We start from the raw sequence: 15,385 nt of genomic DNA, 5'->3' as shown, positions 1-15,385 counted from the left end.
GGGAGGATCAGTGTTGAGAACCGTTTGGATTTGAATTGGTTGTGATGGTTGTGGTTTTCAGAACCTTTGAAAATAAGTGGTTCTGGTTTCGGTTCTCAAAAGGTTCCCAGTTGTGGCTTTGAAACGGTTTTGTTTTGGTTCCAAAAGATACCTTTCACATTGTTCTTCCAAAATGGTTGTCAGTTCTTCTCAAACTCAAACGGTTCTGGTGGTTCCTTTTACTCCTCCTTTGATATTTTGCTGGTGGTGCTGGTTGTTCCACCAATTAAAAAATGGTTCCAAATGGTTCCAGATGCAAAAAATTGGCAAAAAATTGAAAATTTGCAAAAATTCCCCTTTACCTCGCTTATTTTGCATGAAAAACATGAATTCTTATTTCACTTTGGTAAAAAAAACGAAGTTTCAATGATGAGACGACCAAAAAGAACCGATTCCTGAAAAGGGTTCTGATGGTTCTTCTTATTTAGAACTTGTTCTGGTTCTTGTTCTGGTTGTTCTTTCCTTAAAAAACTCAATCGGTTCTAAATGGTTCTAAATTGTTTCAAAATCATTTTATATGGTTGTTCTTTCGGTACTTCTCTTTTCCAAATTTTGAAACGGTTCTGATGGTTCTGGGTCCCGTTTCAATTGACCTAAAAAAGCGGTTGTGGTGGTTCCAAACGGTTCTCAACACTGGGGAGGATGATTGCATCATCCTTTGTTATTTCGCCACAATAATCAAAATTTTAACGTGCTGAGTACTGTAGTACCTATCAAAAAAATTTGAAAATCCAGTAGTTCTGTTCAGAAAAAGTGAAAATTTTGCATTTTTTGTATACTTTGAGTATTGAGTATTTCTGTAACTGTTCTGTTTAATTTTCATATTTTTAATATTTTACAAGGAGCATCTTGGATGGCCCGAGCGAAGTGAGGGCAAAAGTTTTCAGTTTTGGAAAATTTGTGATTTAAAAAGTAGAACAACATCAATTTTAATGAAAAAATTAGGTTTTTCATCTCAACATTTTTTAAATACAAAAGTTGTCTTGACTTTCTTGAAATTGTAACTATGAGAAGAGAGACAAATTGACCCAGGCAAAGCGAGGGCAAAAGCTTCGATAATTTGTAGTTCAAAAAGTAGAACAATATCAAGTTTTTCTGATTTCCACTTTTTCTAAACATCAATGGTTTTTTTAAAACTCTGATTAGAAAGAAAGGAATTAAATTGGCCCGAGCAAAGCGAGGGCAAAAGCTTTTGAAAAAATAAGAATTTTGAGCATAGATTGATGATTTTGTGGACAAAATTCAATGATGGCAAAACTTTTTTTACATTTCAGTTCAAGTTTTTAGTTTTTAGTTTCAGTTTTATTTTTTTCAGTTCAAGTTTTCAATTTTTAGTTTAAGTTTTTCTCATTTCAGTTCTAGTTTCAGTTTCAGTTTTCCATCACTGACCCTGGTCATCCCTGGTCCATTTTACTACCACTTACTCTACCTATGGTACTCAAAAGGTACAAAACGTCTGTTCAGGTTACCAAATTGGATAAATTCGAACATGCATCATATCTATACCCTGCAATAAAGAAATGATTATCTGATGAGATAATTTATTTTGACGTTTTTGCATTTTTGGGGTTTGTATGACCCCCCTCAACCAAAATTTACACTTTGAGTTGGGTACATTATCTAGATCTTGTAGAAAACGCAAATGGCCTAACTCAAAATCCCAACAACATTGCAAGTTGTTTGGAGTTATAAGGGTACATCTCAAAAAACTCCACCTTTTTTGAGTAAATTTCGTACATACAAAGTGTTAACAAACAGTTTTGATTGTTTTGAATGTTTGTCAGTTAGAAATAGTTACAAGAAGTGTATTTTTTATTGGTTTGTACCAAATGGAAAAAAATTTTTAAATTGATCACTTTTCAGAAAAATGAATTTGCACGTATAGTAAAATTTTAGTTTTTTGAGAAAAACTCAAAAACTAAGCACTCTACAATAAAACTAACGACATTATGTCGATTGGAAATTTAATTCTCTACAACATTGTTAAAATGAAATTTTTTTTGGACGCTTCTTTTCACCTCCACATCAACTTTAATGAAAGGTTATAACTCAAAATGTTTTCCAAACATTGAAATATTTCCTCTTTAAGATTTAATTTTTCAAAATGTTCTTATGCTAAATGCCCGTACGGAAAAATACTATGGCGAACTATAGTATTTTTCCGTACGGGTGAAGAAATCACTCTCCAGTAAAATTTCACTTTTTTGAGATGTAACCTTTTATTACTCCCTGTTGGATAGGTATTAGGAAATTGATGAATATTTTTAGACTAGGGAGAGTAGCGAGTGTTGTAGGTATAAAAGGATTCACATATTGGATTATTGGGATGGGTATTTAGGATAAAAGGAAACCTACCTATCAACATAAAATTAAGCTCTATCGAAAATAATGATAATATGATTCGAATTAACAAGCAAGAAACCAAAAGAGAGGGGAGATTTACACATTATTTACAAAATAGGCAGAGCCTATCAAAACGACAATCATGTTTTGGACTTGTCCTAATTATATAATTCGAATTGTAATTAGCTAAGAATTACGTACATTTCAACCTCAAGGGAGAAAATAGATGGTACTGTCTTAATAGATCTACTCCGAGATCATCTCATTTTATTAATTAGGTCCTATTAAGTCTTTAACTAGACTATCTAATTGAATCTAACCACTAAACCATTACCTTGGATATTTCGTACTCAGATTTTAACGGAGCCATTTACCTTGGCTATCTCTAAACCTAACTATGAAATAAGACCTATATTCTGACCGGAACTGGCATGGGATCAAGTCCCAGCCATGCCGGTGTACTCGAAAATATGACTTACTCCATTAGATCCAATACTTGAATCAATCAGAAAAACATGTTCCTTTGAGCAAATTAACTTTCACGACACAAATATTAGATCATTGAAAAATAGTTTAATTAATCATTCGAATTAGAAACACTTTACATTGCAAATTGAATAATAAAAGATAAAAAAACGGTCGAACATATATCACACGTTCTTACTATTACATCAAATAAAAACATACTGCCGCTAGGTAGGTAAGTACCTAGCGTCATAAACTTTTCCATTTCCCACTCTAGATTTATTCTCTGACGTAAGCTCTTCGAATTCATGTAGTAAGTACAGTCTATCCCATGATAGCAAGGGGTACTTATACTACATAAACTCTCCCCCCGACAAGGAAGAAATCGCCGAGTAGGAAAAGGAAAAGCTAGACTACACAAGTAAGAAACAGAAATACAATAATTTTTCTACTGATATGATAAATCGAATGACAAATGAAAAATCTAATAAACTATTTTACAAAACCTTCATAAGGAAAAATTATTCAATGATCAGATTTTTAAACAAAAACAAAACAAAACAAATCGAACTAAACACCAATAACAATAATTCGAATAAAAAAGAAAAAAGAAAAATAAAATATTTACAGAGTCATATCCGGGTAGGTTTAGTCGCAATCGATAAACAGTACACAAAATTCACAATTTTCACGAGGAACACGTACAAATACACGAGAAGAAGAAATACAAAAATCGAATTAAAAGTCGACATAATCTTCGTCATAACGGCAACCTTTTATCTTCTCGATGCAATAATTCTGAACAGGTTCGAATTCAGCCTTGATGTCATCAGGAGTCGCTTCCCGTAATGTTCGCATTAATCCCCTAATTCGAATTTCTGGGACTTTTTCTTTACAACGAATTGATCGCAACCTTCGATTCTCCTCAGGACCCATGATCGACATATCCAATTTATCTGGGTCAAATCGATTAATGTGCGGAATCAATTGTCTTCCGAGAATTATCGTTCCTAACTTTGGATCACGTCCTCTGGATACAGGGAAATCGGCGACGTAACAATTGAACAAATGTTCTTCTTCGACATGCCATCTGATATTAGGGGTTAATCGAATAGGAACGGTAGTACGTTTGTGAGAAAGCACTCGAACAAAATCCTTCCACGGTACGTACGTGGCGCGTGGATGTTGTAACTCGGTGAATTGAAAATCGACAAAAGGTGTTAAATTGTCGACGGCGTCTTGGCTGATTAACGAAACTGGCAACGTCGCATCAAATATTATTTCCAATTCCTGGCCACGTACGTTACCGAGTATGGTAAGAAGATGATTCACCTCCAAGTTCCTGTCTTCGTAGCTCCATCTCGGGAAATCGACATACTCGTGAGGAAAAATTTCTTCAGAAACCGTTTTCCGCACAAAGTTCAAATGGTTCCTCCAGCATAAAGCTTCAACTCGGGTACGAGGCCATTCAAACGTCTGTCTACGCACATAACGTGGAAAAATCGGTACCACAATATGGTAATTAACGGTGGTCCCTCTATTGAGGCCATTCCAGAGACGTAAGTAGAGTGAAGAAAAATCTGGACCGTTCCATTCGAATGCCATAAGTATATAATTTCTCGGATAAAAAGGCGGAACGTATGTCTTGAATCTCTGCTCTGGGATTTTGTCCGAATCGATAAGATCACGAGCGAAGTATTGTTTGCCATCGATTTCGGCGTAATTGAACCGTGGAAAAGTTACTCGAAGATAAGCACGATCGTTGGTAGGGATGACTGGAATTGCTGCAGGAATCACCGCTGGAACATTCGAATTACTAGATCTATCAGTGACTACATTTTCAACATCATTCGAATCGACAGGCTTCTTGTTATCAGGTGAACTCTCGGATTTATCGTTGCATTTTTCATTCTCAGCATCTGAAGGCGGCGGTCGAACGAAGATGTGATCACTTGAGGATGCAATCACTGGAGGTACCAAATATGAAGTTGAAGGTGCGCTATCCGAATTCGCCTTCAATTGGGCCAACATGCTTTCAAGAGTGAAAGGTAGCGGTTCGTCGGGCGTGACTAATCGATGAGATGGTAGTTCACCTTCAGCAAAGTGAAATGTTACTGATTTCGGTGGCTTAGGCAACACTTCGGGCTCATGACGTTTGGCTTCTGGCAAACTTTCATCTGGGCTTTTCAGCTCAGATTTCTTCGTATCACATCGGGTAAGGCTGACGAATAATTCTCGTTTCGTTGAATTGATCATTCGAACATCGTCTTCGGAAAGAGTAACGTTGAGATCGTGGAATGTCTTATTTAATTTCTCGAAGTTTGATTCGAACACATCGTCATCGTCACCATCAGTCGTATCAAAAACATTATCGGAGTTCTCTTCGGCGGACTGAGCAGTTGCGACGTTATCGTTTGCTGGAATTCGAATAGGAGCGATGACTTCCTCAGCATTTTCGACATGAACGGCGGGAATTACGTACGGTGGCAGATTCAAATCGTCAACGGAGAAGGCTCTTCGTATATTTATCGAAAGATTCGGACGAGCGAGAGGAGGCGGAGGTACCCAAAGCGAGGTGATTGAGTCAACTAAGAACGATCGTAAATTGATGATCTCAACCGCAACGGAAGACACCTGTTCAGATAGCCTCGGAGCCGGATCGGATATGACGCAGCGCTTGAAACCTTTTATCAGATCAGCAGCCAAGATGGTTAAGAGATACTCTCTGATATACAGCTCGATTCGTTGAAATTCGCTCTCTCTGTAGTACTCTGCCAGTTCAGGATGAAGATTGAGACGATCGATATAGCGGCGAATGGTTGTTTTAATCGGACAGGTGACCTCTTGGAAAACAATCAATAATGTCCGCTGCTGTTTTCCACGTACGTACATTACTCGTAGATCAAGGTCATCTGCTGTGCAAGTATGAGCAGCGATATTCTGCATTTGTTGATTCTTTAGAGGATGTACGTGTCCCTCGAGACAACTCGCGTACATGTTATTCTGTGAACAAATTAAAATACCATTTTTCATAGATTAGAATAATTCTACGAGACTTTTTTATTCGAATACAAACTATTTTATAACGCTAAAATATAATTAAAAAAGAGAGAGGGAGAAAAGAAGACTAAGACAAGACGAGACTTAAGACACTACTCTATAGGAGGCGTTTCTGGATCATCAGTTGCCTTGTCGTATTTTTTCAGATGTCTAATGTTCTCACGAATGATGTAGCCGGGTCTATTTTCGTCTTCCAACTCGTAAACGTTGATCCAAGGTTTACTGACTATTTTATAAGGACCTTTCCACTGATGAGACAGTTTAGCGGCGACACCTTTTTCTTTCGAAGATTGGACTCGGTTTTTTACGAAGACACGATCCCCTTCTTTTAATCGAACTGGAGGATGAACTTTGCTAAAATATTCTCTTCTTTTCTCGATTTCTTTACGTTGATTATCGAATATCTTCTGATGGAGATTTTCAGGTAATTTTCGTTTCTTTACAATTTCAACGAGTGGATCAGGAACGAGTCTACCTTTAACTGCTTCATAGGGAATACATCCAGTCACAGCACTCTCAGTGTAATTGAGTTTTCGCTCAATATCAGGAATAATACGACACCATGCTTTCTGCTTATCACTGAGGTATTTTCGAATACTTGAACCTAATGTGCTCATTATACGTTCGGCAGGATTCGAATTTGGCGTATAACGCGATGTATAACGTATTTGAACATTCTTTTTGAGCCAATATTTTCTCCATAGTTTTGAAGAAAATTGCGGTCCATTATCGCTCAAAATGATCTTTGGGCAACCAAATTCAGCTATCCATTTTTCCATTCGATCAATGATATTCGTAGAGGTCACGACTTTCATTGGATAAAGTCTAACGTATTTGGTGAAATGATCCTCTATTACGAATACATGGTCAACACCAGCTGTACTCGATGGAATCGGGCCAAAATTATCCAGACAAAGAATGTGATTAAAATTGTCAGATGTTATCGATTGAATTGGACCATACATTCTTGACGTAGTTCGCATTGATACCTGGCAAGATATACAACCATTAACGTATTGTTGCACTTGAGATGTCAGTCCAGGCCAGTCAAAATGCCTTCGAATGATTCGAATTAATTTTGTAATTCCAACGTGCCCATAGTCATAATGATAATGGTTAATGATATCAAGTTGGAGATTACTTGGAATAAAAATTCTCCATTCTTGGTCATTTTGATTTTGGAAAACAATCAATTTTAAATCATCATCAATTCGAACTCGTTCTGGTGCTTTTGCGATCCAATTTTGAACTGCTGTATCATTATTTTGAATCGAACGAAGTCTTCGAAATTCAGTATACAAACACTTCGGTGTTACATAATCGAATAGAAATATGGTGAAATTCTTATCGTTTTCAGTGATGTTAAATGAATAGCGAGACAAAAAATCTGCGATCGAATTATCAGCTCCAGCAATATGACGAATATTGATACGAAAATTATCCAGGTAAAGTAACCACTTTATAATTCTATTCGGAAGTAATTGATTTTTCTTTAAATAGGTGACTGCTATGTTGTCAGTATACAAGTTCACCTCATTTCCAGCGAGCAAATAATAATTTTTAGCCAATAGATGTACAACGGCTAATAATTCTAGCTCCATCACAGAGTAGGATTTCTCGTATCCTTTTAAGACTCTGGAAGTAAAAGCTATCGGCATCATAAGCTCTTTCCCATTCTTTCTATTCGGTTGCATAACAACACCTCCAATTGCCTTCGTAGACGCATCAGTATACACGTAGAAGGGCTTGGAAAAGTCAGGGTAAGTGAGAAGGGTTTCATTGGCTAATTCTTGTTTCAATAAATTGAAACATTGGATGTTCTCTTCAGTCCAAATGAAAACACCTTTTTTAGCAATCATTGCATATAAAGGCTCACACAGCAGGCTGATTCTCGGCATATATTCTCGGTAGTACTGAAACATACCGAGAAACTGCTGGAGGCACTTTACATCTTTGGGAAGCTCAAAATTCAATATCGGTTCTATCTTTTCTGGATCTACCTGTACGCCTTCGTCAGAAAAGATCATTCCCAAATATTTTATTTTTCTTCGACACCACTGTGTCTTACGGAGATTTAAAGTCATTCCCGCAGCTTTGACTTTTTCGAGAAAGATTCGAATATGCTCAAGATGCTCCTCTATTGTCTTCGAATAGATAATTACATCGTCCATGTAAACTCCTGTGAAATCTTCACATCCGCGGAGTACCAATCTCAAAGCGTAGACAAATGCTGCAAGGGAATCCTCCGTACCAAAACCAACTACTGTCATGACTAATGGAATGCCATCGACAGTAAATGATAAAACGCATTGTTGGTCATCGACTACTTTTATTTGCATAAAACCATTGTTGAAATCGAATATCGTAAAGTAGTTCGCGTCTTTGAACTTCATACGCATATGGTTTATGTTCGGAGGTTCTGTAGAATGACGATAGATAAATTCATTCAATGGACGACCATCAAGACAGATTCGAACTTTACCACCTCCTTTGTCAACGTATACTAATCCTAATTTATAAGGAGACTGTCTTTCAACTACCTTTCCCTCTTCTTTCCACTTTCGGATGATTTCGTGGACTCCATCTTCATATCGATGTGGAATAGGCCTGGTTTTACACCAAACTTTATGAGGAGGGGGAAGTTTATTTCCCACAAAGGCAAACCTATGCTCGTAACAATTACATAGACCTATCCTGTTTTCAAATGGCTCATAATTGTTATATAGGTGCTTACGCAACGTACCTTTGTGTTTTTGAGATAATTCCGTGCCTTCGACAGCTTCTTCGATTTTGTAACGAAGCTCAGTTTCGATGACATACTCAGGATTCTCGCTAATTGAAAATATTTCTTCTGGTTTGATGAAGTTGATGAAATGAACCTCTTTTAACGGCTGTTGTTTAGGATCAGGTTTTAATTCGAAATTGACTGGAACTTTTTCAGCTTCTTGATATGGAATCGTGAACGTTCGATTTTTACCGGAAGTATTGGCAGGATCAGTTAATTCGATATAATTTTTCGCCGTAAAGATGACCATTTCGAATGCTCGCATTAGGTTGCGACCGATGATAAGCTGAGCGTTGAGGTCTTTAACAATGAATACTTGAATGTTATAGACGCTCTTATTTGGCTTTTGAGTAGGAAAGCTGATTGATAAATATGCCATTTTATTTATCTTAGGATGTGATTTTGTAGCAGCCAATGTAAACTTCTGGCCCATCCCTTCAGCTCTCACTTCGCTCTTCTTGTATTCTGGATATTCTGCTAATATACGCTCGTAAGCGTTTTCGTTCATTAGAACGTGCGAACACCCGTTATCAATCAGAGCATCGATCTCAATTTTGCCAAATTGTACTTTGATTTTAGGTGAAATGTCTTTATTCGAATACTCAATATCGACTGGTTGTAATACGTCAATGATGCTGTCATTCAAATTGAATACTACTGGAGCATCTGTACGTCCATAAAGATGATCGAGATTTTCATCTTTCGGTTGTGGCTTTGTAGATTCGAATATGTTGATATGGCAAAACTTCTTCATAAAGCTACACATTTCGTATTGTAGTTTATTTAATTCGAATATTTTCCAACCTGCCAAATCTGCTTTAGCGGTCTTCGGATTAACGCCACCTTGATATAATTCTCTTTTTATATCGTACAAGATATTTCCTTCAGCCACGTATTTAAACCATCGCTTTTCATTTGGAATTAGTTCGTTACGTTTTACAAATGGAGAAAACGCGTTCCAAAACAGGCATTTATCTTGCTTGCCTGCTGTAAAGTAAATCGTTTTATTTACTTCTTCGAGAGTTTCCCAATATTCTACTGTTGGAACAGCAAAGTTAGTCGGAGCGATCAAAGCGAGAACAATGTGCTTGAGTTGGTAATTATCACGTAATCGCATGATCAATTTTTCCAATTCCATTTGGAAAATCGAACTATCAAGCTTCTTGAATATTGATTCTTGCAATCCTAGATGGATAATTGCATGTTCGACGCCGGCCGGAATATCGAAGGTGTGTTCATCGAATAACTGATTGACTTTTTTAGCAGTTAAATTGTCACCAACTAATTTGTAATTTTCCAAATTACAAGCGGGTTTCTTATCATATTGACGCAAGAAACGGAACATGACGTTGCTACCGATGTAAAGTATTCCATCACAAAACAAATAAACTGGTTCTTTCTGTTTTGGAATTTCTGGAATGACTGGTGGTACAATCGGTGCATTTTTGGTATTTACAATGGAAGCATTCGGTAAAGTGAACTTTTTGGTCGGCTTAACTCGAGTGAAGGTACTACTGCGACCTTTGGTAGCACCTTTCAGTAGTTTAAATCATTGGGGTCGAATTCGCAATCGAAAGCTTCACCTTCAGGTTCTGGTTCATGTTCTTTCGGCTTCACGTAATCGACTAATTGATGATTTTGATCGATGATGTAAATTTGAGCATTAGGTTCATTTTCTACTTCCTTTATGCTCTCGATTTTCTTCAATTGGTATTTGCCATCTTTTGAACTGACGTATTTGAGCAGCTGACCCTTTTTAAACTTTTCAAAAGGATTCGGCTTATTCGAAGATGGCTTTGGTGGCTCTTTATTCGAACTGGAACCACTGGAAGATTTACTGGAACTTGAACCATCTTTATTCGAATATGATTTCTTCTCTTTGTCAAGCATAGGTTTCGTGACTTGATGATAATACGAAGATGCGTCAATATTCTTTTCTTTAGAAGTACCGGAGAATTCAAGTTTCGTAATTTTTTCAATTAAATCTTCAATAGAGTCGGTCGGTGAACACTCTTTGAAAATTTCTCGATATTTCATTCCAATTTTATTGTCTTCCAATAAAACTTCAGATACGTATTTCGCTTCTACCGAGGAGTTCCAATGTAAACGACGTAACCAAAAAGTGGCATAATCGACAGCACTCTGTTGAGGTTTTTTGACACTCTCATTGAAACATTTTAATTCATTAGAATGCTCACGAACATTCGAATACATTTGAATCAATTTGATCGCATTCTCATGCCATGGAGTATCTACTTTCATCTGTTTCTTGAAATTCAATAAATCTGGAGAATCGAGAAAATGATCGAATCCAATATTGTATTCTTGGTTGGTTTTAACTAGTTGACGAATCTCGTTTTCAAATTCTACGATGAATTCTTCGACACAACGATGGTCTTTTCCAGCTGTCCAAGATTTCAAACGAGCATTTTGAAGAATTGTCTTGGTAGCTTTGTTGTGATTCGAATTATCGACGCTGGAAAATACAACTGGTGAAATCTTCAATAACGATCTAGTACCGGGAATACCGAAAGAAAGCTCTTCGCTATCAGCTGCTAAATTATAGTTGCGTTTCGGTATTATCAAACAAGTAGGTTGAGGAACAAAGTCTTGATTTCGACCTCCACCTCCACCACCACGTCCACCTTGTTGTTGAGGTTGTGGAACGTAGATAGAGAATTGTTTAGCAACTTCTTCGGCAAAAGTGCTATTATTAACAGCCAATATATCACATAATTGTTTGGCAGAGACACCTCCGGTTCCAGTTGACGTTCCTGGAACTGGATCATTCTGGAGAGATTCTCGAGTATTCAATCTCTCGCGAAGAGACCTCTCAGTCGCTTGCAAATCAGCGTACTTAGCTCTCAACTCCTCGAGTTCAGCTTGCATGACTTCGTCGAATACTTCAGCAATTTCTTCAACAGGTATTTCTTCGCGAACTTCGTGATAATCACTGTCGTTAGAATCGTACGTCTTTTTTGTACGAGGTCGAAACGTTGGTTTTGTTTCTCTGTAGAAACCAGGCGGATGTGAAATCGCACGTAAATGTGGGCCAACTGGAGAGAAAAGTTTAGCTCTTCTACGATGACGAGACTGACGCTTACTCTTCTTTTCTTCAGTTGATAATAATTCAAATTTATTTGTAATCGAAGTTGGAGATGCAGAAGCAATCGATGATGATGATGAATTCGACAAACTGCGAGATTTTCTGGACTTTTTAGGTAATTCGAATTCGTCGTCGGAGAAATTGGATCGAGTTTCGTTAAACTGGTCTCGAATACCGCGAAGTTCTCGTTCAATTGAATCGTCTGCTTCGGTTATCGTTTGAACAGAATCGTCGCTTTCTTCGTTATTCGAAATTTCGAGATTAATATCACTACTATTTATCGTAAAGTTGATGATAGCTGGATCGAATGATCGAATGTCTACAATCGAATCGTCGATATCAGCAACGTTGAATTCTTCTTCACTATTCACTGTATACAAATCGAATTAATGGAGACTCAAGCACACCAATGGCTTGTTCCGGTCAGAATATTCCTAACTAACTAAATCCCTAACTGAACCTAGTTCCCTAACTATTCGAATCCTTAGGTAATGGTTTTACATTCGAATTCTACTCTAACATTAACACAAACTAACCTAACAGCTCAAAAATACCTGACGTGCATGAAACAAATCTAAAAGGAAACAAATACTCACGTCAGGCGCCAGGTTATTCACATAACCAATTTTGGCACGTAAAATACTTTTGAGCTTACACAAATACACACAAAAGAAAAATACAACACATATCTAGACAAAATTCCAAAATCTTTACCTCAATCGAAGTCATAGTAAATATCAATACGAAAACAAGCGATTCCAAAAGGTAAACAAAGATAACGTATTCGGCTGGATCTGATGAGATACCGAAATCGAACAATAACACGAATAAATCGCACTTAACTCCACAAAATCCTTTACGTTAATCAATTACTCATTAATTACACGATCGCATCATTTATTCGAATTAAAAATCGCAAAAAACAAAGCATAAATAGATGAAAAATTACGCGACGCAAAATCAACGATGTTCATCGAATGAAAGTAGAAAGAATACTCAAAGAGCTTGTATCAAAACACTGCGATCGTTTGGAAATAGACAATAGAGATAAGCATTACAAAATGGCGACTCGACATCACAATAACAATATCTAGAAAAATATCCTACGATTCTTGGAATTTAGTCGACGCGAGTGTCGATTTTTCTACACGTAATTTTTTTTTTTTTTTATTTGATTTTCTGGTGATTTTATTATAAAAACACATACTAATACTAAGGCATATTTCAAACACTCGGGTGTTCGAACATATGCGGGAGAGGGGAAAATAATTTAGCGGCCTTTATTACTCAAACCCTGCCTTGCCATAGCAATACAACGTACTTGAACGTAAATCTAGTTGTAACATGTTTTATTTCTAATGCTAAGCAATTCTGGTACTTTGTAGCAGCTGAAGAGTAATCGTTATCTCGTTCGTTTCTCGTTGGTACTCGTTGCATTCGATGGTCTGGTACTTTTCTGTTACAATTTTATCGCGTTAGAAGGCTAGTACAATTATGCACGAGTTAAAACATTCTCTCTCACACGCAAATACCCCTAGGAAGATAGGTACCTACCAATTCAGTACCTACCTATCCGAGACTGACCGAACTTTCCTAAAGGCGAGAGAATGGCACATTGCGATAACGATATAAAACTAATCTAGGCCTATTTGTTATTCGAATCCTATTTTCATGTTAAAATTTGAACCACATGTTCGAATGGAATTTTGACACAAAAAGATCGAAAATTAATAATTTTAATTAGGTAATTGAACCTATTTACACACACTAAGCCCTAGCCCCACGTTGGGCGCCATTTTAATTTTATGTTGGATAGGTATTAGGAAATTGATGAATATTTTTAGACTAGGGAGAGTAGCGAGTGTTGTAGGTATAAAAGGATTCACATATTGGATTATTGGGATGGGTATTTAGGATAAAAGGAAACCTACCTATCAACATAAAATTAAGCTCTATCGAAAATAATGATAATATGATTCGAATTAACAAGCAAGAAACCAAAAGAGAGGGGAGATTTACACATTATTTACAAAATAGGCAGAGCCTATCAAAACGACAATCATGTTTTGGACTTGTCCTAATTATATAATTCGAATTGTAATTAGCTAAGAATTACGTACATTTCAACCTCAAGGGAGAAAATAGATGGTACTGTCTTAATAGATCTACTCCGAGATCATCTCATTTTATTAATTAGGTCCTATTAAGTCTTTAACTAGACTATCTAATTGAATCTAACCACTAAACCATTACCTTGGATATTTCGTACTCAGATTTTAACGGAGCCATTTACCTTGGCTATCTCTAAACCTAACTATGAAATAAGACCTATATTCTGACCGGAACTGGCATGGGATCAAGTCCCAGCCATGCCGGTGTACTCGAAAATATGACTTACTCCATTAGATCCAATACTTGAATCAATCAGAAAAACATGTTCCTTTGAGCAAATTAACTTTCACGACACAAATATTAGATCATTGAAAAATAGTTTAATTAATCATTCGAATTAGAAACACTTTACATTGCAAATTGAATAATAAAAGATAAAAAAACGGTCGAACATATATCACACGTTCTTACTATTACATCGAATAAAAACATACTGCCGCTAGGTAGGTAAGTACCTAGCGTCATAAACTTTTCCATTTCCCACTCTAGATTTATTCTCTGACGTAAGCTCTTCGAATTCATGTAGTAAGTACAGTCTATCCCATGATAGCAAGGGGTACTTATACTACATCCCGAAGTGCGATGTGTAGAGGTCATCAAACGATGACGAATTACGCAAGCTGTGGGGCTTCAAAGTTCTCCAAAATGGCCGAAACGAAAATGGAAAATTTTAGTTGCAAATTGCTGAGGTTGTACGACTGTACGTGGTATAGAATTTTGATTTTTTTTTCAAATTGTAGTACTTTGAGAGGGTAATTGACGAGACGACGAATGATGTCAAAATCAGTATTGCCACTTTCAAATACCTAAAAAAATCGATTTAAAAACTTATAATTTAAATACATAATACCCATGATGTCCGTGAGTAAAAATTCCGAAAAAATTCTCAGTTGTAGTTTTTTTCATGTAGAATAACATAGCAAAAATTGGACCTACATTTTTTTTCATTTTCGAGAAAAAAAATTACCTACAAGTTATTTTCTGGAATTTACAAATTTGTCAAAAATTCACTTTTGAATTCGACTCCTGGAATTTGACTCGTAGTTCAACAACCTAGAACGTCGACAGAGCACCCAATAAGCACTGAGTTTCCAAAGTTTATTTTTGGCCCCTTCAAAGCGATTTGAAATTCCCGGAGAAAATTGAAAAATCGCTGGAGGCTCCAAGTAGGTAATCGTGTAACACACCAGATGATATCTTGCCAAAAAAAAAAAAGCTCTCATTATGTAATCTATTTTAGGTTTTGAATTTTTACACATTTTCTGGAATGTGGATGCTTGATTGATCATTAAGGAAATACGAGTAGAAAATGGACTCTCTACAAATAATAATTCTCACAACAGAAAGATTTTCGCTCGAATTAATATAGAAACGTTAAAAAAAATTCAAGAAAAATTTATTTTTTTCGATAAGAA

At 36.5% G+C, this 15,385-nt stretch overlaps 2 protein-coding genes across 2 annotated transcripts in view; both read right to left on the bottom strand.

Moving 5' to 3' along the window:
- The window catches only part of LOC135848253 (uncharacterized), a 260,195-nt gene that overhangs the window by 30,011 nt on the left and 214,799 nt on the right, over window positions 1-15,385 (bottom strand). The window lies entirely within an intron of this gene.
- LOC135846363 (uncharacterized) lies at window positions 2,936-13,530 on the bottom strand. Its single transcript, XM_065365406.1, has 2 exons — window positions 12,513-13,530; window positions 2,936-5,850 (listed from the first exon to the last, which is right to left on the bottom strand). The coding sequence occupies exons 1-2, from the start codon at window positions 12,525-12,527 to the stop codon at window positions 3,586-3,588; spliced, it is 2,280 nt and encodes a 759-aa protein (XP_065221478.1). The 5' UTR covers window positions 12,528-13,530; the 3' UTR covers window positions 2,936-3,585.

This window comes from Planococcus citri, chromosome 5 (assembly GCF_950023065.1).
Source record: "Planococcus citri chromosome 5, ihPlaCitr1.1, whole genome shotgun sequence".
NCBI lineage: Eukaryota > Metazoa > Arthropoda > Insecta > Hemiptera > Pseudococcidae > Planococcus > Planococcus citri.
The sequence above is the reverse complement of the archived record's forward strand: the minus strand, read 5'-3'. Positions and strand labels throughout refer to the sequence as shown.